Source organism: Bos mutus, chromosome 25 (genome assembly GCF_027580195.1).
Source record: "Bos mutus isolate GX-2022 chromosome 25, NWIPB_WYAK_1.1, whole genome shotgun sequence".
NCBI lineage: Eukaryota > Metazoa > Chordata > Mammalia > Artiodactyla > Bovidae > Bos > Bos mutus.
In genome coordinates, this window is record NC_091641.1 from 34385581 (window position 1) to 34411838 (window position 26258).

A 26258-nucleotide genomic window follows, 5' to 3' on the forward strand; every position below is an offset into this window, starting at 1 on the left:
GAGAGTTCCAGAAAAACGTCTATTTCTGCTTTATTGACTATGCCAAAGCCTTTGACTGTGTGGATCACAAGAAACTGTGGAAAATTCTGAAAGAGATGGGAATACCAGACCACCTGATCTGCCTCTTGAGAAATCTGTATGCAGGTCAGGAAGCAACAGTTAGAACTGGTCGTGGAACAACAGACTGGTCCCAAATAGGAAAAGGAGTTCGTCAAGGCTGTATACTGTCACCCTGTTTATTTAACTTATATGCAGAGTACATCATGAGAAACGCTGGACTGGAAGAAACACAAGCTGGAATCAAGATTGCCGGAGAAATATCAATAACCTCAGATATGCAAATGACACCACCCTATGGCAGAAAGTGAAGAGGAACTAAAAAAGCCTCTTGATGAAAGTGAAAGTGGAGTGATTTCTGGGCTCAAAATCACTGCAGATGGTGACTGCAGCCATGAAATTAAAAGACGCTTACTCCTTGGAAGGAAAGTTATGACCAACCTAGATAGCATATTCAAAAAAGCAGAGACGTTATTTTGCCAACAAAGGTTCGTCTAGTCAAGGCTATGGTTTTCCTGTGGTCATGTATGGATGTGAGAGTTGGACTGTGAAGAAGGCTAAGCGCCAAAGAATTGATGCTTTTGAACTGTGGTGTTGGAGAAGACTCTTGAGAGTCCCTTGGACTGCAAGGAGATCCAGCCAGTCCATTCTGAAGGAGATCGCCCTGGGATTTCTTTGGAGGGAATGATGCTGAGGCTGAAACTCCAGTACTTTGGCCACCTCATGCGAAGAGCTGACTCATAGGAAAGGACTCTGATGCTGGGAGGGATTGGGGGCAGGAGGAGAAGGGGACGCCAGAGGATGAGATGGCTGGATGGCATCACTGACCCGATGGACGTGAGTCTGAATGAACTCCGGGAGTCGGTGATGGACAGGGAGGCCTGGCGTGCTGCGATTCATGGGGTCCAAAAGATCTGGACACGACTGAACTGAACTGAACTGAAGTCTCATCTGCTCTTAGATGCAATGGCATTTCTTAGGAAAGCACTTAGAACAGCAACATTCTACTAGCATGCTGAAATGCGCAAAGCTCTGGACACCACTGGTTATATTTTACCTGATTAGGTCATATCCTGTTCCAGCAGCTGCAAGAAAAGATAATCCATTTGATTGCTTTTGGATTGCCTTGTGCTTATCAGTGTTTGAGATGTTGTTTATTGAGGAAGGGAAAGGTTGTATAATGCAGATCTGTTGCTAAATTAGCTTTATTTTTACCTGGAGCACCTAGTGCATAAAACTTAGATTTTTTTTTTTTTAAGTGTAAAAATCATGTTAACCAAAGAAATGTTTCAAATGTTTCAAGGGAATACACTGCAGGTTGCCTGGTTTTGCTATTTCATACTTTGTGCTTATATGTCCTGATTCCTTCTGGGAATCAGAAGCATGTTCCTGAATGGCAGACCTAGTAACCAGAACAGCCTCCACCTTGAAGCCTTGGCAGAAAATGGCAGACTTGGCAAATAACAATACCCTGAGGCCCAGAGACTTTTATCAGATCTTGTATGGAAACCAAGGTCATGGTTTCACTGTGTCTGTTTCCTCATTTAAAATGAAAATAACTACCCTATTTGGGATGAAAGAGGGAGAAAGGTTAAGAGGCTCTAATGATATTGTGTAAGAAGCCTTGGAATGTAAACCAAAGATCATTACAACCAAAGGGCCAAACTGAGCAGCAGTTTTATTAGAACACAGCTATAGTGTCTATGTATGGTCGATGGCTGCTTTTGCATTAAAGTCGAGTAGTTAGTACTGATCATATGGCGGGTAAACACAAAAGTATTTGCTACCTGGCCCTTTACAAACAATGAATTACTGACCTTGGCTCTGAACCACTATGGGTTTTTAACAACTTACAAGTGTGCGTGGATCGTGGACTCTCAGAGTCAAAAAGGGCCTTTGGAGAACTTACAGTTGAGTAGAGATCTCTTCAAAAAAATCAGAGATACCAAAGGAACATTTCATGCAAAGATGGGCTCGATAAAGGACAGAAATGGTATGGACCTAACAGAAGCAGAAGATATTACGAAGAGATGGCAAGAATACACAGAAGAACTGTACAAAAAAGACCTTCACAACCCAGATAATCACGATGGTGTGATCACTGACCTAGAGCCAGACATCCTGGAATGTGAAGTCAAGTGGGCCTTAGAAAGCATCACTACGAACAAAGCTAGTGGAGGTGACAGAATTCCAGTTGAGCTATTTCAAATCCTGAGGGATGATGCTGTGAAAGTGCTGCACTCAATATGCCAGCAAATTTGGAAAACGCAGCAGTGGCCACAGGACTGGAAAAGGTCAGTTTTCATTCCAATCCCAAAGAAAGGCAAATACCAAAGAATGCTCAGACTACCGCACAATTGCACTCATCTCACATGCTAGTAAAGCAATGCTCAAAATTCTCCAAGCCAGGCTTCAGCAATACGTGAACCGTGAACTTCCTGATGTTCAAGCTGGTTTTAGAAAAGGCAGAGGAACCAGAGATCAAATTGCCAACATCTGCTGGATCATGGAAAAAGCAAGAGAGTTCCAGAAAAACGTCTATTTCTGCTTTATTGACTATGCCAAAGCCTTTGACTGTGTGGATCACAAGAAACTGTGGAAAATTCTGAAAGAGATGGGAATACCAGACCACCTGATCTGCCTCTTGAGAAATCTGTATGCAGGTCAGGAAGCAACAGGTAGAACTGGACATTGAACAACAGACTGGTCCCAAATAGGAAAAGGAGTTCGTCAAGGCTGTATATTGTCACCCTGTTTATTTAACTTATATGCAGAGTACATCATGAGAAACGCTGGACTGGAAGAAACACAAGCTGGAATCAAGATTGCCGGGAGAAATATCAATAACCTCAGATATGCAGATGACACCATCCTATGGCAGAAAGTGAAGAGGAACAAAAAAGCCTCTTGATGAAAGTGAAAGTGGAGTGAAAAAGTTGGCTTAAAGCTCAACATTCAGAAAACAAAGATCATGGCATCCGGTCCCATCACTTCATGGGAGATAGATGGGGAAACAGTGGAAACAGTGTCAGATTTTATTTTTCTGGGCTCCAAAATCACTGCAGATGGTGATTGCAGCCATGAAATTAAAAGACGCTTACTCCTTGGAAGGAAAGTTATGACCAACCTAGACAGCATATTCAAAAGCAGAGACATTACTTTGCCAACAAAGGTTCGTCTAGTCAAGGCTATGGTTTTTCCTGTGGTCATGTATGGATGTGAGAGTTGGACTGTGAAGAAGGCTGAGCGCCGAAGAATTGATGCTTTTGAACTGTGGTGTTGGAGAAGACTCTTGAGAGTCCCTTGGACTGCAAGGAGATCCAACCAGTCCATTGTGAAGGAGATCAGCCCTGGGCTTTCTTTGGAAGGAAGGATGCTAAAGCTGAAACTCCAGTACTTTGGCCACCTCATGGGAAGAGTTGACTCATTGGAAAAGACTCTGATGCTGGGAGGGATTGGGGGCAAGAGGAGAAGGGGACGACAGAGGATGAGATGGCTGGATGGCATCACTGACTCAATGGACATGAGTCTGAGTGAACTCAGGGAGTTGGTGATGGACAGGGAGGCCTTCATGCTGCGATTCATGGGGTCGCAAAGAGTCGGACAAGACTGAGCGACTTATCTGATCTGATCTGATTATCACTAGATACAGCACTTGTGGCTCAGAAAGGTAAAATGATGCGGCTAAGGTCACATACATTCCGTGCGTGTGAATTCCAGAGCACACTCACCACTGCTACCATCCGGCCTGAACCAAGCAGGGTAGAGACAGAACTTGAAGACAGTGAGGCCACTTGGAACCAGTCCCAAGTTTGAACGGCTGCTGTTCAGTGACTGATTCATGCAAGGGGGAGGTCAGAATGAGCGTCATCCCAAAATTTGTGCCCATGGCAACAAAATCTGGAAAAGAGAAGTTTCCAGGAGTCCAAGGAGACTCTCAACAGGCAGCCTGTAGCAATCTAGGTCTTATCCATCACCCCACTCCACTGCAGGGCTGGACAAGGCAATGGTGGTGGTGGTTAATACTTATTGAGTATTATTGAACCCAGCCTACCGTCTTCAAGATACTTTCATGAACTTATATGATTTCATTCGACTCCCACAAACACCTCAAGGAACAGGTCACCTCCCCACTTAAAGCCATAGATACTGAGGTTAAGTGACTTGCTCAAGGTCACACAGTTGTCAGGAGGTAAAGCTGAGACTCTACTAGGCCGGTCTGACCTGAAAACCTGTCTTTCACATCAAGCTACAGGCACAGACCACAGTGATACATCTGAAAAGGGCACACAAGCTGGTAAAGGGGCTGAGCTGGGTTTCACAGTCAGGGCTGACGGTGAGAGTCCAGAATTTTTTCCAAGCCAACACAAGTTCCTTGCTCTCTTAGAGTTTTCGGCCTGTCCCATCTCTCCGAGCACCCTGAGGTCTTGCAGATCTGGCTAGGGCTTCCGTCTCAGCCCTCCAGGGAACACAGAGTAGAGTTCAGTCGCTCCAAAGGGAGGTGGGCGGTCCCTAGCCGCCCCAGATCGCCTGCCTGGGCGGTCTTTAGCCCTGCCTGGGAGTAGTAGGGGGCTCTGCACCGGCTACTGCCGGGCGCCTCTTACCTGCCGCGGGGCCGTCAGGGTCCCGTCCACGTCGAAAAGGCAGAGCGCTGGACCGGGCGCAGCCATGACCCTAGTTTCCACGCGCACCTAACAGGACTCGCTGGCACTTGGACCTCTGCCCGGAACTTCCGGGTCCGGCCCCCGTGCCGTAGGGCACGCCGGGAGGAGGAGACTCCACTCCCACAATGCCGGCCACTAGCGGCTCTGGGATGTGCCCTGGACTACAGGTCCCAGAATGCAACGCGCCTCTACCCTGTCCTATTAGGGCCCAGCACGCGCTCTTAGCGGTTCCGGGAGCAGGTGGATTCACTTCCGGCACCGGGCAGTGGTTCCATGGTAAGAAAGCGACTGGTGGGGAGCGAGGGAGGTGATGTGCTTTGGGGGTCCGGGGCACGCCTGGGGCAAGTATGCAGACGCCAGGGGTTCTCATTCGGAGAATGTGCCAGAGGGACATCCGCGTGGGTTTTAATTTTCTGCTTCCCGCCTTACTTTGCCCTCCGGTCACGTGGACCAACAGCTGGCAATAACTAAAACTCACTGAGCACTCGGAGTGCATTAAGTGCGTTTTGAAGTCTTTCAAACCATCATCACATTCAGTATATTCTGGATCCCCGTTTTTAAAGATGAAGAAACTGAGGCCCAGAGAGGCGGAGTAATTTGCCCAAGGATCCACAGCTGGTGACTGTAGCAGTCGGGATTGGAACCCAGATCTGACTCCACCGCCCAAAATATCTTTCACTGCACTATTCGAGGTGTGAAACTGCGCCTCATGAAACCCTAGCGCAGCGGGTTGATTCCTCCATCCCTTCCTCCTCCTTCGTTCAACCCCTTCTCAGTCTAGGCCAAGAAATAGCGTTTCATTTCAGACCCCAAGAAGACGCTTTAATCTAACCGAGAATTGGGAAGTTATTGTGATGACTATCTCCCGGGTTTGTTCCCCACTAGGACACTGATGGCGTTTCCTGCCTGAGGAAATGTCACACAGGCTATGGATTATTCAGTGGCAGCGTAGAGCTGTCCTTTCGCAGGATAACTGTTGAATGAATGAAGGTTGTACCTCCTTTCCCATATTTACTTGAACTACCTGGAGGAAGGAGGACCACTTTTAAAAATCAGACTCTGCCCCGCCGACTGACTGTGGGTCTTTGGGTACATTGCTTGCCTTCTCTGGGCTTAGTTTCCTCCATGATAAAGTAGAAGTGGTGGTTCCTGGGGTGCACAGCTTTCCTGAAGATCTGTGAGGTAAAGCAACAGAGGAGCCTGATGGGCTGCAGTCCATGGGGTCGCAGAGAGTCAGACACGACTTAGCAACGAACAACAGCAAACAAAGCCACTGGCTTTACCTTTCTTTCCATGTCTGGCAGTAATGCCGATCTCACAGGACTGGCCTCTGTGTGAGGGGCTTTGCACCTGTCCCTTGAGTGATCCGCATGGTTGAGTTCCCTGAGAGAAATGGTCTCCCTGTCTCCCTTCCAGGCTGCCGTCCTCCGAGCTGTGGCGCGGTCGCCAGGGCCAGCCGCCTGGGGCCGGCCCCTCCACCGGCTGTGCTGCTGCGGTGGGCAGGATCCCAGGAGGTGGGTGGGAAGCGGGCCGCCCCACTCCAAGGAGAAGCCACTGGGCCCAGAGACGGAGAAGTTCCAGATGGTGTACCGGTTCGACGCCATCAAGGCCTTCGGGTACCTGTCTCGGCTGAAGGTGGCACAGACGGCCCTGACGGTGGCCGCCCTGCCACCGGGCCTCTACTGCTACTCCCAGGGCCTCATGCCCTTCAGCTCCTTGTGCCTGGCGGGCGGGGTCGCCGGCTTTGCCCTGGCCATGTTGTGCTGGATGAGCCATTTCTTCCGGAGGCTGGTGGGCATCCTGTATGTGAACGAGGCGGGCACCGTACTGCGGGTGGCCCACCTGACCTTCTGGGGCCGGCGACAGGACACCTACTGCCCCGTGGCCGACGTGATCCCCATGACGGAGAGCCCGGATCGGCCCCAGGAGCTGTTCATGCGGATCCAGCAGTACAGTGGGAAACAGACCTTCTACCTCACCCTGCGCTACGGGCGCGTCCTGGACCAAGAGCGGTTCACGCAGGTGTTCGGGGTGCTGGACGCGCTCAAGTGAATGGCCTGGAGCCCAAGTGGATGCCGGGAGCCCAGGTGGATGCCGGGAGGCCCCGGTAGGAAGGCAGAGAGTGTGGGCGGGGCTGAAGGACTGGGTTGGGCTGCCTGGAAACTTATGTCTGTGAGAAAACTCACAAGGTAGGCGTTAGTAGCCGGGTTTAGGAAAGAGGCCCCGAGTGCAGATTCTTCACTGGACTTGCGTGTGGCATCGAGATAATGGCCAGAAGTTTCTGATAGGTTCTCGGAGAAAGCAATGACAGGTTTGCTCAAACCATCCTCTGCTGTGAAATCGGACAGGTATGGGGGACTTGTGTTCGACTTGTGTTCTGTTAGTTCTCAAAGCCAGGTTATGAAGTCTCTCAGAACCTTAGTTTTCACGTCTGTAAAGTGGGAAAAAAATCCTCCTGGTCTCCTGGGATGGTTGGATGTCACTGCTGATGCAGAGCTGGTGGCTTGTTGAAGGGGTCCCAGGCAACGGGGAGGGATTTCGCTCGCCCGGTGCTGCGCCTCCTGGTACACCCAGCGGCTGGAGGGGTTGATCATTTAGAATAGCCACAAGGGAAAAACCTTGTTAACTGTGCGAGATGCTGGATGTTAACTTACTGTAATTTTACTATATATATATATAAAATCATTATATTGTATATGTTAAATAATACAATGCTATATGCCAATTAGATCTCAAAATTAGAAAAAAATGGGGAGTATACCTTACAAATACATAAAAACAAAAGGCCCAGATTATTTGATTCTTTTAAATACTTTTTATGCAAAAAAAGAAAATGAGTAATTGCAAAATATTCCACTGAGTGGATGTAGCTGGTCCTTTTAAATGATTTCCATTTTCCATTGTTGTAAAGAATGTCATAAAGATCAAATATTTGGAGAGGTTTCCTTCCTCTGTGTAGACTGAAAAATGGCATTTTGAGAAAGATGACTTTATCATCAAGATAACATGAAACACGTTTTTTTTTTTTGCCTGTGTGTGCTCAGTCGAGTCCCACTCTTTGTGACCCCATGGGCTGTAACCCACTAGGCTCCTCTGTCCATGGGATTTTCCAGGCAAGAATACTGGAGTGGGTTGCCATTTCCTCCTCCAGGGGATCTTCCTGACCCAGGGATCAAACCTGGGTCTCCTGCATTAGCAGGTAGATTCTTAACCACTGCACCAAGTTAGATCTTCTTAATCTACTGCATTTCACAGAAGCAAGTAAAGCATATAATTCAAGATGGTTTGGGGCTTCCCTGGTGCCCCAGTGGTGGAGTTCGCCTGCCAGGGCAGAAGATTCAGGCTCGATTTGATTCCTGGTCCAGGAAGATCGCACGTGCTGCATAGCCTCTGGGCCCATGCGCCACAGCTGCTCAGCCTGTGCTCTGGAGCCTGGGAACCACATCTACCAAAGCCCACATGTCCTGGAGCACCTGCTCTGCAATAAGGGAAACCACTGCAGTGAGAAGCGCAGCTGGAGAGTAACCCCCACTCTGCAACAAGAGAAAAGCCTGTACAGCATCGAAGACTCAGCACAACTAGAAAAAAAAAAGATAATAAACAAACAAACACAGTTTGTTACCGAAGGCTTCCAAGTCAGCCAGTCATCCCAGACCTCTAATGCTGGGTGTAAGGCATCGTATGTAGTTCAGAAAACGAGGGGATTTGGGGCCTTTGTGGGGCCGACAGTGTCAGTGGGGAGGAGGCCGGATGCTAAGTGTATGTGTGTTAGAGACAGGGAAATGTGCAAGGCAAGAGAAGAGTAGGGTGGTCCAAAGCAGAACAACAGCAGGGGGTGAGTTGGGGAGCAGGGTTCAGATGGCCTGGGGCCCGGACCTTGAAGGGCACCCCAGGTGTGAGGAGGAGGTGGGCTGCGGGAGCAGCAAGACTGTCCTGCCTTGGACAGGAGCAGGATGGACACCCTTGCTCAGGGAGGACCCTGATTTGGATCCATATCACTGTGGGGAAGCTTTGCTGGTCAGAGAAAAAGAGAACTCTGAAAGCTTGGGAGCACTTCGGAACAAGAGGAAGCGGCTTTAATTTGTATTTGTCTTTAGTTAATGATGCAAGCGATAGGACTAGGCTTATTGTGGGTTTGTTGTTTCCTCTGTTAATTTTCTCCGTAGGTATCTACATAGAAGTCTCTCCTTTAACAGTTTCTTCCTCTGTGTTAATTTCTGCCAGTCAGAGGCCATGGTCTGGGTGGGTGGGGCTGTGATTGTGTGTCTCAGATGTTTGGGAATGCTGTCCAGCCCTCCCCTCACCCCCATTGTCAGCCACGGTGTGTCTGTGGGTTCCCTAGGTAGAGGGGCTGTGTGTGCAGTGGAAGGCATGACCCAGAGTCTGGTGGTGGGCCTGGAGGGTCCCAGAGGGCTTCAGACCCACTCAGAAGTGCCGGCTCTTCGGGGTAAATGGCATGTGGTTCCATTGACAGACTGTTTTATACCGACTTTAAAACAGCCAGAACCTGACTGCTCTCACCTCCGCCAGCCCCGCCACCCTGATCCACGCTGCCCTTGTGGCCTCTAGATTATTGCAGCTTGCTGCTTCCGTCCTTACCCTGCTAGAGCCTGTTCTCACAGCAGCCAAAGTGATCCTTTGAAAAAAGAGGATTGCATCACTTCTATAGAAGTTGAAATTCTTACTGTGGTCTATAGGTCCTGCCTGGAGCATGGCCTGGACTCTTCCCCCAGCTTCCTTGCCTCATCCATAGCTCTGTGCCAGTCACTTCACTCGGCTGTATTTCCCTTGCTCCTCTTCCAATAGTCAAGCACCCTCCAGCCTCAGGGCCTTTGTAATGACACAGTTCCTCTGCCTGGAAGCTTTTCTCCCCAGATATCTTCTACATAGAAGTCTCTCCTTTTCCAGTTTCTTTCTCTGACTTAACCCTCAAGAAGTTATAGTGTGGAGACTTCCCTGGTGGTCCAGTGGTTAAGACTTTGCCATCCAGTGCAAGGGGCGTGGGTTTGATCCCTGGTTCGGGAACTAAGATCCCACAAGCCTTGCAGCCAAAAAGCCAAAACAAGCAAAAAACAGAAGCAATATTGCAACAAATTCAATAAAGACAAAAAATGGTCCACATCAAAAAAAGACTTTAAAAAAAGTTTATGGTGAGGATTCAGTTATACAGAAGACTTGATTATATAGTTGGAGCCTGGCTCTACCCTTCCCTCACCTGCTCATCAGATGCCTTCAACGCCTGTGAGCCTGTTTTCCCAAGGCTGTGCTATTTGATAGTCTGTTCCTATAAAATGTCTTAAGGATTAATGGTTTGACCTTGACTTATTAGGGGCTTCCCTGGTGGCTCAGAGGTTAAAGCATCTGCCTGGAATGTGGGAGACCGGGTTTGACCCTGGGTTGGGAAGATCCCCTGGAGAAGGAAATGGCAACCCACTCCAGTACTCTTGCCTGGAGAAACCCATGGAGGGAGGAGCCTGGTAGGCTACAGTCCATGGGGTTGCAAAGAGTCGGACACGATTGAGTGACTGTACTTTCACTTTCACTTTTGACTTACTACAACCCAAAATGAACTCAAATAAGCCTATTAGGATACTTGTAAGCACTTCCCTGGTCAAGCTTGAGGCTAATTCTGCAATGCACCCAGGCTGGGAATTTCTGAAATAGATGGTCAGGATGGGAAGCACCAGAATAACGTGTCTCTGTGGATTTTGTTTCTCTCAGCCATTTTTTCCCCCCCTAAAGGTTCTCAATCTGGGCTCCACGTGTAGAATCACCTGGAGACCTATAAAAAAAACACCATTGCCGAGTATTCTTGCCTGGAAAGTCCTCTGAACAGAGGAGCCTGGTGGGTTACAGTTCATAGGGTCGCAAAGAGCCGGACATGACTGAGCAGACCCGCAGGCCCAGGCCCATGCCCAGCTTCCTTAGGTGATGGTGATTTCCATGGTCATCTAGGTTGACAGTCACAGCCCAGAAGTGTCAGCGCAGTGGGAGATGAGAGCCTAGATTCTCACCAGTTTTGGCGGGAAGAGCCAACTCTACCCACTCCAGTATTCTTGGGCTTTCCTTGTGGCTCAGCTGGTTAAGAATCTGCCTGCAATGCTGGAGACCTGGGTTCGATCCCTGGGTTGGTCCAATCTCTGGAGAAGGGAAGGCTACCCACTCCAGTATTCTGGCCTGGAGAATTCCATGGACTGTATAGTCGCAAAGAGTTGGACACGACTGAGCAGCTTTCACTTCAGTCCGCTTCCAGGATGTGTGGTTTGCTTGCACAGTACCAGCAGAGGGCGCACAGAGCAAATGCATCATTCCACCCCTTCATTCCTGCTGCGCCCCCCTCTCCCCGCAGCCCCCCACGATCCCGGGTCACCCTGTGGCAACAGAAATGGGTTAGGGCCTCTGCAGTGCACCAGCAGGGCAGCACCCAGGAGCTGTCCCCATGCCCCAGATTAGCAACAACAAAACCAACAGGAAATGGGGTGACCTGTAGCATGTGTTTTCACATGGTAGTTGCTATGGACTGAGTGTTTGTGTCCCCTCCTAAAATTCGTATGTAGAAACGCCCCCGCAGCCGTGTGATGCTGTTTGGAGGTGGGGCCTCTGGGAGGTGATTCTTGTTAGATGAAGTCATGAGGGTGGGGCCCTCATTATGGAATCAGTGCCATGTGAGGACAAGTAGGAAGAGACCCTCACCAAGGACCCAACCATGAACTTCCAGCCTCCAGACTCGTGAGAAATAAATGTTGGCTGTTTATGCTGCCCTGTCTATGGTATTCTTTTTTTTTTTTAATTTATTTTTGTTAGTATTTATTTTTTAAAGTTATTTTATTATTCTTATTATTATATTTTTTGGCTGTGCTGTGTGGCATGTGAGATCTTAGGATCTTAGTTCCCCAACCAGAGATGGAACCCATGCCCCTTGCATTAGAAGCCAGAGTCTTAACCACTGGACCCCCAGGGAAGTCCCTGCCTATGGTATCCTGTTTGAGCAGCCTGAGCTAAGACAGGGGGTCCTGCAGACTGCGGTGAGTCAGCTGCAGCCAGGGGCATTCACAGTGTGCAGAGCTGGGAACTGTTGTCTTTACTATGCCAAAGCCTTTGACTGTGTGGATCACAAGAAACTGTGGAAAATTCTGAGAGAGATGGGGATACCAGACCACCTGATCTGCCTCTTGAGAAATCTATAAGCAGGTCAGGAAGCAACAGATAGAACTGGACATGGAACAACAAACTGGTTCCAAATAGGAAAAGGAGTACGTCAGGGCTGTATATTGTCACCCTGTTTATTTAACTTCTATGAAGAGTACATTATGAGAAACGCTGGACTGGAAGAAACACAAGCTGGAATCAAGATTGCTGAGAGAAATATCAATAACCTCAGATATGCAGATGACACCACCCTGTGGCAGAAAGTGAAGAGGAACTAAAAAGCCTCTTGATGAAGGTGAAAGTGGAGAGTGAAAAAGTTGGCTTAAAGCTCAACATTCAGAAAACTAAGATCATGGCATCTGATCCCATCACTTCATGGGAAATAGATGGGGAAACAGTGGAAACAGTGTCAGACTTTATTTTTCTGGGCTCCAAAATCACTGCAGATGGTGACTGCAGCCATGAAATTAAAAGGCGCTTACTCCTTGGAAGGAAAGTTATGACCAACCTAGATAGCATATTCAAAAGCAGAGACATCACTTTGCCAACAAAGGTTCGTCTAGTCAAGGCTATGGTTTTTCCAGTGGTCATGTATGGATGTGAGAGTTGGACTGTGAAGAAGGCTGAGCGCCAAAGAATTGATGCTTTTGAAGTGTGGTGTTGGAGAAGACTCTTGAGAGTCCCTTGGACTGCAAGGAGATCAGCCCTGGGCTTTCTTTGGAAGGAATGATGCTAAAGCTGAAACTCCAGTACTTTGGCCACTTCATGTGAAGAGTTGACTCATTGGAAAAGACTCTGATGCTGGGAGGGATTGGGGGCAAGAGGAGAAGGGGACGACAGAGGATGAGATGGCTGGATGGCATCACTGACTCAATGGACGTGAGTCTCAGTGAACTCCGGGAGTCGGTGATGGACAGGGAGGCCTGGCGTGCTGCAATTCATGGGGTTGCAAAGAGTCGGACACGACTGAGCGACTGATCTAATCTGATCTGATCTGATGCATGTGTGTGTGCTAAGTCGCTTTCAGTTGTGTCCAACTCTTTGTGACCCTATGGGCCATAGCCCACCAGGCTCCTTTGTCCATGAAGATTCTCCAGGCAAGAACACTGGAGTGTGTTGCTATGCCCTCCTCCAGGGGATCTTCCCCGCCCAGGGATCAAATCCAAGTCTCTTATATTTCCTGCATTGGCAGGTGGGTTCTTTACCACTAGCTCCACCTCGGAAGCCCTGTCCTTCCTCTCTTGGTTATCGAAACTGAGCCTTACCTTGTTATAGGCCCAGGTAGTCCACCCCCATCCCATCATAAACAGGCACATTTAATGCAATCCCCAAAACAGATCTGATGGGCTTAGCTGCTTGCAGGGGGCCAGCCTGGGGCAAGTTACCCAAATAACTAGGAGCTTGCCCTAGGCTGCTTTAAGAATTCAGGACTCATGAGTCCTGAATGGAAAGCCACAGGGTCCTTTTGAAACCTGGGCAGAATCCCAACTTTTATGGCCTTGTTTTGACTGTGCAGCATTCATTCAACTGTAAATTCTTGCCTGATGAGGGTTAATCAGGCAGGGCCAATACCATCTGGCCGTGTCTGTACCAACCCTAGAGACAAAGCATCCATTTTACTGATTAACTGTTGTAAGCTACCCTGGGATCTGGTGGGACTTGTCTCCTTGTTGGGAAGTAGATTTTATATTTAGAGCTATGTGTGAACTCCATGCTTGGAGATCAAGTGGCCGAAGGAACCAGCATGTATTCAGCACCTGTTACTTGTCAGGCGATGATTATGTGCTTTTCTTGAATCCCCCAGCAACGGCTGGAGTTGGAGAGCCGGAAGTTGCACGAGTATGGAAAGCACCATGTTTGGAAGCAAGACTTCTAGCTGGTTGGAACCCCAGCCCTGTCACTCCCGGGCTGTGAGTTTGGGCCAGTCATTTAATCGCTCTCTGTGCTTTGGTTTCTTCCTTTGTGAATTGATGACACTCAAAGCACCCACCGAAGGTGGTTGAAGGGACTGACTTCCTACACAAAAAGCACTTAAAATAGCGCTTGGTCCAGGAAAGCCCTCAATAAGTGTCAGCTGCATTACCATGATCCGTCTCACTCTGCGGGTGATGCTCAGAGAAGTGAAGGCACTTGCTCAAGGTTGCCCAGCTAGAAAGCAGCTGATCATTCTCCTGCCTTGTCCTGCCTACTCCTGGGGGCATGCGGGAAGAAGGACAGAAAAATGGAAACAGTAACTGTTTTTAACAGAAGTCCTGGCACCTTCCACCTACCTGCCTTAGGGATATACATTCAGGAGCTTACACTAATGCTGGCCAGTTCAAGTCCACTTTCTTAGGCCAGTGGCCAGAATGGCAGAGAGAAGTGTCCTGAGTGGTCGCTCCTCAATCAACCCCATGCTGATGGAATGTGTGCATGCACACCCCCCGCCCCCCACCATGTCTCAAATCCCCGCTTCTAGGCTGCATGATGCTGGGCAGGGTCTCCAACCTATCTGAGCATCAGGCTTCTCAGTTTACAAACAGGCTGCCACATGCATAGGCGTGTTGTGACAATTACAAAGCCCCAGCAGAATATGGGCTCCCCTGGTAGCTCAGATGGTACCTCAGAATCTGCCTGCTATGCAGGAGACCTGGGTTCCATCCCTGGGTAGGGAAGATCCCCTGGAGAAGGGAATGGCAACCCACTCCAGTATTCTTGCCTGGAGAATCCCATAGACAGAGGAGCCTGGAGGTCTATAGTCCATGGGGTCGCAGAGTCAGAAATGACTGAGCAACTCACACTTTCACTTTCACCAGAATATTCTCACAGGTAGCAGATGCTCAAACAAATGATAAATATTATCATTACCTGTGATTATTCTTAAAAGCACATTTAATGGTAGATATTACTTTCCAAGTGCAATTATTTCATAGATGTGTTGGGTGTCCCAGCCAGAAGGAACACTGAAAATCCTGTGATCCAAACCATACATTTTCCACGTGAGAAAAATAAGGGCTGTGTAGGGTTACGGAGCCAGCTGGGCACAGAAGCGAGTCAGGAGCCCACGACCCCTGCCTGGTTCCAGGTCAGGACACCAGGAGGACAGGAGAGGCAGACTTTTTTTTTTATCTCTCTTTCTCCCCGCCCCGCCCCTGCCCCCCCCGCCCCCAGGTGCTGACTCAGCATCTCTTCCCCGCTTTCCCATGCTGCAACCTGCCTGTGGGCTGATGCCAGCTGGTCCTCAACTTAACCACCTCAAGCGGTGGCAGAAAGAATGTGGTTGAATTGGTTTGGGGTGGGGCACAAGCATTAGGAGTTTTACAAAGCTCTTTAGGCCGACTCCAAAGTGTGTCCAGTGTTGGGATTTCCCAGTGGCTAAGACTCCACACTGCCAAGGCAGGGGGCCTGGGTTCGATCTCTGGTCAGGGAACTAGATCCCACATGGCACAAGTTAAAAAAAAAGATCTCACATGGTGCAACGGAGACCCGGTGCAGCCAAATAAATTAAAAACATTAAAAATGAAGCAACACAAGGTACCTAGTGTGGACTGTCAGTGTCCTGGGCTCTGTGGGTTCTGTGCTCGGCCTCTCCCATTACTGGGAGAGATCCCATTGGATCTCCCAATCCAGCCCATTACTGCTGTCCTGGTCGGGCCACCCAGTCATTTCAAGGCCACAGATTCCCACCTGGTGGTCCAGGCGCTCTGATGTTCACAGTGGGCACTCGGGACATTCTTTCGAGAATGCACGTTGATTACCCCCTTACCCCAGCCCTTCGGTGACTCCATCACTGTGTGGCAGGCCCAGCCTGGCTCAGAAGGCCCTCTGGATCCGTGCCCTGCCTTCTTCTTTGGCCTGGTCTCCAGGCTCTTCCCGTCTCCCCTTCTTTGTGATACAGTCATGCTGAACGCCACAGACCTGCCTGCCTCACCCAGCCTTCAGCTGGCTGTTCTCTTGGTCTGGAATGCCTTCTACCCCTCCTCTGAGTCATTGGAGCCGTTCTCACTCAACCGTGAGGTTGAAATTCAGGGGCCTAACTTCCACCATGCCTCGGGCCTGTCTTTTTTTTTCACAAACAGCATCCTCCTGTATCCTGGTCCTTAGACAGGCCCATGGCAGGTGAGCCGAGGACCACACCTTGTCCACCCCCGACACGTGGTATACCTTAGATGAACTCTGATGAACTGAATGGCCTCAGCAGGCTTCCTGAGCCCAAGGCAGACTTAATGCAGGCACAGAATTACCCCAAGACATCCTGAAGAGTTATGATTAAGCACTTTTATCATACGTGCTTAATAAGAACTTGTCAAATGAGTCCTTACCAAAACCATTTCTAACCAAAAAGACCACTTATACGCAGATGTTTCCATTATAAACATTTTGTTTTTAATTTAAGAATACTGATGAACACAGGAAACAGATTGAATTCATGGAATTGGGCATAGGGTCATCCGTTACATCGTGACGCGTTAATTTCTTTATCATTTATTGGCACTGTCAACAGAATACTGTAAACAAGATCATTTTGTATGCGGGTAAGTCGGCGAGGTTCCCTAGCTATGGTTTTCTACCATGAGTTGATATATAGATAGATATAGACACGTATAGATATATAGACAGATGAATGTTGTACACAACTTTGCATGGTTACTGAGTGTCAGTAAAAATTGTAAAAAAAAAAACAAACACCCATTTATAATAAAAGTGAGGATGTGCTAAGATTTGCTATTACTGGACCTCGTTTTTCTGTAAAAGGGATGAGATTTCCTAGCGACATGTACTAAACTCCATGGCACTACTGTGGGATGGATTCATTTCCAGACCATAGGTCAAAAAAACTCTTCTGCACCTGTTTTCTACTCTCCCTGTGTTCCACTAACCTCTGACAAGTTTCTTGAACACTGCTGAGAATCTTTACCTTGAAGTTCTTCCAGCTAGACCCCCCACCTCCAAAAGAGGATGTCTCAGGAACTCACTCAGCCCTGAGTCAATGAGAACTGGCTGATAAATGGCTTAAAAAGTTTTCTAAGAAGTAACTTCCCTTGGTAAGGAGTGAATAAGTCTGGCTGTGACTCTCCAGATTAAAAAAAAAAAAAATTTCATTTATCTGTCCATGCCCTATGGGGAGAGAACAAAATATTGGAGCCAGTCTCTCCACCAAAGAGAGCCATGTTTCTGCTTGGGCACTGGCTTAAAAACCTTTTGGACTCCAGGAACCTCACAGTTTGTTTGGATCCGATGCTGTTTCTCCAGAGAAAGCATATGTGAAGTATGGTTTGGTTTGCATTTTGCTTGTTTGTTAAATAAGGCCTTGAATCTTGGGATATTGCCTGTGGAATCTGGATCCCCTGTGAAAGGTGTGAGGCTGTGAACGGACGTGTCTTTGCATATGCTGTTCCCTTTCTGCAACACTTCCTTGCCTTGTCTGCTAGGTGAACTCTTACGCATCCTGCAAAACCCTGCTTAAATGTCACTTTCTCCTTGGACCCTCCTCTGACCCTTAGGTGGATCAGGTCACACCCTCTGATTTCCTGATGTTCCCACACATACTGCTGTTATGGCACTTGCCATTCTGCATTGATTGTTGGTTTAAGAGTCTGTCGTTCCCAATGGGAGGGTGAGTCCCTTGAGAGCAGGGACTAGGTTTTATTTCACCTTTGGATTTCTAGTGCTTAGCACTGGGCCTGGGACAGAGCAGGTATTTAATGCAAGTTTCATGAATGAATGACTGGATAAATAAATGAATCTACAAGTGAGTGAAAGTTGTAGAGAGAGGGAACTCCACTTAGCTGGCAGTGCGCATGCCCTCGGACACAGCAGAGCTCCTTAAAAGCAACAGATTAGCACTGAGTGCAGGATGTGGGGTGAACCAGTATTCACGGATCTGTCCGTGTTCTTGTTAAACATGTGAGTTTGCCTTTCACTCTCGGCAAACATAGGTTGATGACCAAATCTGCTGAACAGTGGAAGCGGGAAGAAAAAAACCAAAGCACTTTGAGATCTTTGGATGATTAGTTATTAAAAGAGAAAAGTGCTGAATTGAGATTCTTGATCTGCCCGGCTCCCCAAAACAGTCAACCAAGGCATGAGGAGACCCCAATGGCTTCCTTTTGGACAGACTTCCTTCATCTACCCACTAAACCACACCTCATTGCTCTAGGATGACCTGCTGCTCTGTTTTAGAAGCAACTGAAGTCATATCAGTTGCAAATTGTCTCATCTCCAGGAGAGACCCCCCTGAACCTCAGCCATTGTCCAATGAAGCGTCCTCTAAGCATCACCTGCCTGGTCCTCTCACACTCACGCGTGGCGGGAAAATCTCACTCAGAGCAATAACGACAAGGAAATCGCCGCGCCCTGACAGGCTGCATTTTCCTGCCTGGAGCTCTGTGTGTTTAATGCATGACGCCTCCCGCAAGAAGAAACCTGGTCCTGTAACCAAGTCCCTCTGACGGAGCGGAAAACATTCCTGGGGCACTGCTCACATGTGGAGCAGAGGTGGATGAGCAGAAGCTAGAGAAAGGGTTTCCCCCCGACCAGGGGTCCAAAGTCAGACCCCAGAAGCTGGGAGGACAGGAAGGGGGGGGTGGTCTCTGCTGTCCCCGGCCTGGGCTGACACTCCCGGGAGTGTGTCCCAGGGTGATGGGCTACAGCTTTCCTTCCCAGGAGGGAGGTCTGGGCTGACGCCTAACAGGAGGGAGGGGACTTGGGGAATGAGAGTGGTGACTAAGACTGGTTGGTGATGCCGCCCAGAGATTCTCCCAGGATGAAACCCCATCAAGGAGAGAATTCACAGTTTGGAGAGAAATCCCCAGATGCATCGGGGGAGTGGCTAGAAGACCCCCTTCCCACAGCCCAAAGCTCAGTCTCATGTCCCTGCCATCCTGCCTTCCCATGCTCTGTCCTGCCCATCACTGCACTGCCCATGGGACATGCTCAGAGAGGGATGAGGGGGACATGAGACTGTTTGCATAGGACAGGGGAGGGAGAACCAGCATCCTCCCCTCTCTGAATGTGTCCCTTGAGTGGAACGGAACCCAGGAGCCCCAGCCGCCAGCCCCAGCAGCAGGTGTCATTCCCTTGACTGGCTTCAAAAGGTATTGGGGGGGTTCCTGGTGGGCAGTTATGTGGCCAGGACCCCCAGGGACCATCCTAAGACTAAGTCCAGGGCTCAAGCAGAATCTCTGAGCTGAAAATCAATGTGCGCCACCGGCTCCGCGGAGACGGAGACCCCAACCAGCCCCTCCCTGCCCCCAAGCCACCAGAGACATCCCCTCCTTCACAAGTAACCGTTCAGTTTATGCCTTCACCTCTGAAACTTTGAGTGAAAACATGAATTAGGCGAACTAATCAATTGGACAACGGTTGAGGTCAGGCCGTCCTCAGAGCGTGGAGGAGAGGGCTTCTTTACTTGAAGTCAGCTAGGATGTCACTAAAGATATTGAGGAACAGGTGGGCGTGGTGATCTCGGAAGACCAGAGTGGGACGGAAGCGGATGGACTTGTCGCCGCAGCCCCCCAGCATCAGGCCTGGAAGGAGAGGCAAGGGGTGGGTGGGTTAGGGGCTCGGGCTCAGAGTCACCTGCTGGGGGTCCCCTGGGGGCGCGGTCACACAGGGGTGCTACCATCCATCTGGACTGTTTCATCCTTCCGCTAGCCACCCATCCAGCCTTCTCACTGTCTCCCATCACCCAGCTCACCCACCTTCTCTCTTTCCTCCCTCCCTTCCAACTGCAAATGCCAGCTCTGTTGCCCCAAACTAGCCCTGCTGATGGAGAAACCCTGAGACCAAGTCCCTGCCTTCTAGGAACTCACGGTGCGGCAGGGAGAGAAAATAAGTAAAGAACTAAATTACAGCACTTCCCTGGTGGTCCAGTGGTTAAGAATCGGCCTGCCGGTGCAGGGGACACGGGTTTGACCCCTGGTCCAGGAAGATCCCACATGCCACGGAGCAGCTAAGCCTGTGTGCCACACGTGCTCTACAGCCCGTGCTCTGCCACGAGAGAAGCCACCACAGTGAGAAGCCTGCACACCACGCGGCTAGAGAGTAGTCCCTGCTCCCTGCAACTAGAGACAGCCTGAGTGCAGCCAAAAGTAACTGAATAAATACAATTATGAAAAAAAGTAAGTTACAAAAGTGTGGGCAGGTCAGCAGCATGTCCAAGAGATGGAATCTGCTTATTATTATTATTTTTTAGCATACGGGATCTTAGTTCCCCAATCAGGGAGGGAACCTGTGGCCTCAGCAGTGAAAGTGCCGAGTCTTAACCACTGGAGGCCAGGGAGTTCCTGGAATTTATTTTTAAAATCTATTTATTTATGGCCTACGGGAATCTTAGTTTCTCGGACCAGGGTTTGAACTCGTGCCCCATGTAGTGGAAGCGCAGAGTCTTAACCACTGGACCACCAGGGAATTCCTGGAATCTGCTTATTTTATTTTAAAAATCTATTTATTTATGGCCTGCGGGAATCTTAGTGTCCTGGACCAGGGACAGAACCTATGCCCCCTGCAGGGGAAGCGCAGAGTCTTAACCACTGGACCATCAGGGAGTCCCCAGAATGTGCTTATTTTAAAGGGTGACTTCACCTTTGACTAGATTGGGGTCCTTGCCTGGGTTGCACAGAGTCTCTGAAATTTGTTTTTTTTTTTTCCCATTCTCAAGAGGAGATGAATTACCCTGCCCTTCAGGGTTGCTGCTGGGATCCTCTAAGATGGTCCATGTGGAAGACACTGGCTTAGACACCCAGCAGGCACTCTGATCTCCCCCACTTAAAACTTCCAGGGCTCCCATAGCTCTCAGGAGAAAGTCTGGAATCTTGAACCTTACCCACCTGAACCTGATTCGCCCGCCGCCGCCTCTGTCCCTTGTCACACTCTAAGCCCCGTCTCACCCAGCTAAAGGAACACCTCCCTCCCTCTGCCCAAAATGCTCCTTCTCACCTTCTTCACCTGGCCAACCGGTATTCATCCAGCAAAATGCTGCTTCCTCCAGGAAGCCTCCCCTGATCTCCTGGACATTTTCCCTAGCTATTTGCTCTCTAGCTCCTTTTCTTCCATCCTAGGACTTAAAACTGTAATAGGTTGTTTCTGAAATATTCTCTTTGATGTCACCCCTTCCTGCTAGATTGAAAACTCCTTGAAGGAAGTTTTCCTGATCCTTTCCAGCATAGGCACCACTTACCTCGGGGAATATTGCCACATGAATCAACATACAAATAAAGCTCCCTGGTAACTTTCTCTTCTTTTGAGAAAGGAGATTCAGACTATTTTTAGTCCTGTGAGGGTTCACCTCTGTGCCCCAGTGGGCCCCCCACCAGGAACTGTGGTCACTGCCCCCGCCTCCCCGCCCCCCGCTGCCCAGCTGCCTTACCTTTGCTTCTGGCTACTGAAATGAGTTTATTCCGCACGGATTCGTCTGGAGTGTCGAAGGAGCAGAAGGTGCCTCGCCCTCTGACTCTGCTGATGAGCTGGGGGAACCGGGCCTGCAGTTGGGAGACAAGACCGGCATCAGTGCAAAGGAAGGCAAGACTTCTCTGGTGGTCCAGGGGTTAAGAATCCGCCTGCCAATGCAGGGGATGTGGGCTCCATTCCTGGTCCGGGAAGATCCCACGGCCTGTGGGGCAGCTAAGCCCCGTGCACCACAGTGACTGAGGCCCGCATCCCAGAGCCCGTGCTCTGCGGCAAGAGAAGCCACCGCAACAAGAAGCCTGCACGCCGCAACTAGAGGTTAGCCCCTGCTCACTGCAACTAGAGAAAGCCCACGCAGCAACGAAGACCCGGTGCAGTAAAAAGAAAAGAGCCAAGGCAGCCATCAGTCCATGTGGACCCCATGGCCACTGGGCTCAGGGCAGGGACAGCCTCAGAACAACAGGATCCTTGCAGAGCCCGGCCTGCCCTGACACGTCCACACTCCGGCACCGACAACTGCAATTGGGGCCCAGCTGTCCCCCCAGGGGACACAGAAGTGTCCGACATTTCCCCTGCCACCCTGGCAATGGGGGACGGAACGGGCAGCAGGTGGGAAGGTCCTTCTGCTCCCATCCTTCCCAGAGGCTTTTTCTAGCACCTGCTCCCACCCAGCCTCAGTCTAAATGCAAATCCAGTCCAAGAAAAGAAAAAGAAATCCCCCTTCAAGCTACACGCAGCACAGTTGGAGGGGCTCAGCTGTCTCAGCAGCCACACTTAACCCCTTCAGCGTCTACAATCAGGCAGACCTGGGTTTAAAGCTTCCCATTCCCATCCAGAAAATGAGAATCATATTCTTCTAACTTCAACTTGTTCTGGCTTAGGGGTGCCAGAAAAAAATACAGGACACCCAGATAAATTTCAGATAAGCAAGTTCTTTTCTAACTTTTATTTATTTATTTTTGGCTGTGTTGGGTCTTCCTTGCTGTGCGAGCTTTTCTCTAGTTTTGGTGCGTGGAAGGCTACTCTTTACTCGTGGCGCGTGGTTTTCTCATTGTGGTGGCCTCTCTTGCTGCGGAGTACTGTAGGGAATATGCTATGCACAGGCCTGTACTATAATTAACAGAGCTTCTTTGAAAAATAAGAATGACTTTCTCATCACCCCCAGGCAAAGCGCTAGGAGCAGTAAAAAGTACATCGTGGAAAAACATCTTGAAAACAAGATGGTGAAGTACTGATGTGACTGATGGAAAACCATTAGTGACTGTTCCCAGAGCCTTGAGGGAGTTGCTGAGAAAGGGTGTCACTAGCCGAAGGGCTAAATAAAGTCATGGAAGGCCTGAAGGTTTGACACTGAAGACTGTGCATTGTATATCTTTATCCTCGATTTGAGATTGTAAAGAACAGATATCTCTAGAGCACATATCAGGAAAGGAAAAAGGAAAGTGAAGTCGCTCAGCTGTGTCTGACTCTTTGCGACCCCATGGACTGTAGCCTACCAGGCTCCTCTGTCCATGGGATTTTCCAGGCAAGGGTACTAGAGTGGGTTGCCATTTCCTTCATTGGAAGGACTGATGCTGAAGCTGAAACTCCGATACTTTGGCCACCTGATGCAAAGAACTGACTCATTGGAAAAGACCCTGATGTTGGGAAAGATTGAAGGCAGGAGGAGAAGGGGATGACAGAAGATGAGATGGCTGGATGGCATCACCAACTCGATGGACATGAGTTTGAGCAAGCTCTGGGAGTTGGTGATGGGCAGGGAAGCCTGGTGTGCTGCAGTCCATGGGGTCGCAAAGAGTCGGACACAACTGAACAACGACAAGAGCTTGCAATCTGTCCCCCTGGAGAGCACTGCTACGGAGTGATCAGGGTGTAGAAGATGGTCCAGGGGAGGGAACAGGCGGCACACGGGTGGGAAGAAGAGAGGAGTGTTGGGGAGGTTTCTCAAAGGAGGGATGTCTGAACTCAGAGGAGGATGTTTGAACTCTCAGAGGAGCATCAGGAACCGGGAACAAGATTGGAAATGAGGGGTAGGAAGGCGCTCCCCTACAGAAATGGTGCAGCCCATTCAGAATCACTGGGGCAGTGGTGCGATGCCACCCTGAAGGGCTCAGCTGTTGCCCCAGGGGCCGTTGGGAGCCATGGGTGGGGTCTTGGAAGGTTGGGGTGGGGCTGGGGTGGTGGAGTACCTGGAGGTCAAGCAGTCCTGTGAGCAGGACCTTCCCAGCATGGGCTGCGTTGTTCAGCAGGTCCTCTCGCTTGATGACATTGATGACCTCGGCCAGCAGCAGGTTCTTGGATGGGTCTCCCAGCCACGTGTTGAAGATCCGGTAAGGCTGGAATCAGAATCAGATATCACGGGTATCAGAAAGGTTCCAGACGTAGCCTCAGACTCACTTCTCCCCATTTAAGAGGAGAGAGATCAACTCAGCAAGCAGCTGCTAAGGGCTGGGAGGATAACACATGGTCTCAACAAATTGTTTCCATCACAGCAATCTTGTAGGTCTTAAACACGTGTGTGCTAAAGTTGCTTCAGTCATGTTCGACTCTTTGCGACCCTATGGACTGTAGCCTTTCAGGAGTCTCTGTCCACCGGATTCTCCAGGCTAGAATACTGGGGTGGGTTGCCCTCCTCCAGGGGATCTTCCCCACCCAGGGATCGAGTCTGCGTCTCCTGTACTGCAGGCGATTCTTTACAGCTGAGCCACTGGGGAAGCCCTGTGGGTCTTCTAGTTACTCCTATTAGGGACACCAACTCATCCATGCCCTGGAAAATCCCTCAGTCCTGGGGAAACTGAGACAGTTGGCTCCTCATCACCACAATCCTTATTTTCACAAAGGATGAGCTGGGGTTCCAGGTGAAGTGATTTGTTTGTGAACATACAACACTTTGGTGGAGTCAGGAGTGGACCGATGGCAGCCTGGCCCTTAAAGGCCGCTCCTTTACTCCTCTTTCAGGCGTCAATGCAGCCCAGCTGAAACACACTGCCCAGCCCCTCTTGCAGTTAAGAGTGGCCATGTGAGCAGATCTTAGGCAAAAGCGGGAGAAACAGAAACGTTGTGGGATTTCTGGGAAAGCTGCTTAAGGACGAGAAGTGGGCCACTCTGTCCTTGCCTCCTTGTTCCTTCCTACTGCCTAAAATTGAAATTTGAGGGCTGGAGCCCAAGTAGCCATTTTGGATCATGAGGTGACCTTGAGGGTAGAAGCTATATGAAGGTATGATGGAAGGAGGGACCCTGGGCCCTGAGAGAGAGAGAGAAAGAGAGAATCTGTATGTACATATGGCATTCCAGTAAAGTGGTTAAGAGCATGAGCTCTGGGTTTATATCTTGACTTTGTCACTTAACCGGCTGTGTGACCTTAAACAACTTACTTAACGTCTCTGTGCCTGATTCCTCATTAGCAAAATGGGAGAGAAAAATAACATTTACTTGGTTAGATGTTGTAAGGATTAAAAGTACAAGCAGAGTATTTAGAACTGGGTCAGAGACAAAGGCGCTGTTCACGGCAGCAGCTATTGACAATATTTTTGCTTGTGCACAGAGAGAAAAATCAGAAGCCTGAAGATCGACTGCTATAAAGTCAACCCTGCAGAGAGAGCTGGGGTGACTGTAACCATTGCCTTTAAATTAGGTTGAGAAGAAATAAGGCTTCAGAAACTTCTGTGAGACATTTAGGTATTTACTGAGTGCCTTGTTGGTGAGAAAGAAGCAATTAAGAGAAAGCAACGCCCCCTGCCCTGGAAAGCAAAGGTGGGGACAGACAGGCAGGGTCCCCACTCACAGCGTTGGGCCGCAACTCCTCCTTGTGGAAGAAGCCCCCGGTCATCATCTTCTTGCTGAAGGTCATCACGTCCGCCGGGTCATCCAAGCCCCAGTGCTCGTGGGCCCAGAACTTGCCGGTGCAGCCTCCTCCAGTCTGAACCTCGTCCACCAAGAAGGCACAGCCGTGCTGGCGCAGGCGGGGTGAGGGAGACATGAACACCGCGCGCACCTCGCCCACCTCGGGCCCCCCCTCGGACCTCGGATCCCCGAATCCAGCCCAAGAGCCACTGCTTTCTGAACCTCGCACCCGGCCCGTGTTCTCAGGCTGTGCAAAACCAAACGAAGGCTTAGGAGGGCAGTTCCTGCAGGGCTGTGTCTGCGCGTGGCCTCCCACTGCCCAACTGGAACAAAATCGGAACATCAAAGGCTCCTTGATCCACTGGCTTTGGTTCCTGAGCAGGCCAACGTGCTCAGAAGGAGGCGTGCCCCGATGGTAAGGCGCTCCGTTTCCCAAACTTCAGGTGCCATGTTTGCCAGCTCTGCTCAGCACCTGGACTATTGTTATTATTGGTCTTAATTTTGGCCACACCATGCTATAGGCAGGATCTTAGTTCCCGGAGCAGGGATCGAATCCCTGCCCCTTCAGTGGAATCGCAGAGTCCTAACCAGTAGACCACAAGGGACGTCCACCTAGACTATTATTTACTTAGCATCTGTGTTTAAATAAATTTTTATCACCTTTATCTGTAAACTGACTGCTTGGATGGACCAAGACACATTAAAATAGATATGCAGGCATGCTAAATGCTTCAGTCGTGTCCGACTCTTTGCAACCCTGTGGACTGTAGCCCGCCAGAATCCTCTGTTCATGGGATTCTCCAGGCAAGAATACTGAAGCGGGTTGTCATTCCCTTCTCCAGGGGATCTTCCCAATCCAGAGATCAAACCCACATCTCTTATGTCTCCTGCATTGGCAGGCAGGTTCTTTACCGCTAGCGTCATTTGAAAGTGAAAGTCGCTTAGTTGTGTCCGACTCTTTGAGACCCCATGGACTACACAATCCATGAAATTCTCCAGGCCAGAATACTAGAGTGGGTACCCTTTCCCTTCTCCAGGGGATCTTCCCAACCCAGGGATTAAACCCAGGTCTCCTGCATTGCAGGCGGGTTCTTTACCAGCTGAGCCACAGAGGAAGCCCACAGGGTCATCTGGGAAACCCCAAATAGACATGATATT

The 26258-nt window shown here is 49.7% G+C and overlaps 3 protein-coding genes across 7 annotated transcripts in view; 1 reads left to right on the top strand and 2 right to left on the bottom strand.

Annotated features, from left to right (window-relative positions):
* PMM2 (phosphomannomutase 2) overlaps positions 1-4826 on the bottom strand; it is a 32807-nt gene extending 27981 nt beyond the window's left edge. The window contains exons 1-2 of one of the 2 annotated variants that reach the window (XM_070362270.1): positions 4662-4793; positions 3789-3957 (exon numbers count right to left, since the gene is read on the bottom strand). In XM_070362270.1, coding sequence (XP_070218371.1) covers positions 3789-3800 — 12 coding nt within the window. In that variant the 5' untranslated portion in view covers positions 3801-3957; positions 4662-4793. Of the gene's footprint in view, positions 1-3788; positions 3958-4661 lie in introns of both variants that reach the window. The other variant, XM_070362269.1, reaches the window with a different exon arrangement.
* Positions 4827-4947: 121 nt separating this feature from the next.
* TMEM186 (transmembrane protein 186) lies at positions 4948-16535 on the top strand. The gene is made up of 2 exons (XM_005904371.3): positions 4948-4997; positions 6138-16535. Exons 1-2 carry the CDS (start codon positions 4995-4997, stop codon positions 6771-6773), a joined length of 639 nt encoding a protein of 212 aa, XP_005904433.2. The 5' UTR covers positions 4948-4994; the 3' UTR covers positions 6774-16535.
* ABAT (4-aminobutyrate aminotransferase) overlaps positions 16213-26258 on the bottom strand; it is an 86865-nt gene continuing 76819 nt past the window's right edge. For all 4 annotated transcript variants that reach the window (XM_014480994.2, XM_070362951.1, XM_070362949.1 and 1 more), the window contains 4 exons: positions 25042-25209; positions 23447-23593; positions 21220-21331; positions 16213-19378 (listed from right to left, as the gene is read on the bottom strand). In XM_014480994.2, coding sequence (XP_014336480.2) covers positions 19257-19378; positions 21220-21331; positions 23447-23593; positions 25042-25209 — 549 coding nt within the window. In that variant the 3' untranslated portion in view covers positions 16213-19256. The remainder of the gene's footprint in view (positions 19379-21219; positions 21332-23446; positions 23594-25041; positions 25210-26258) is intronic.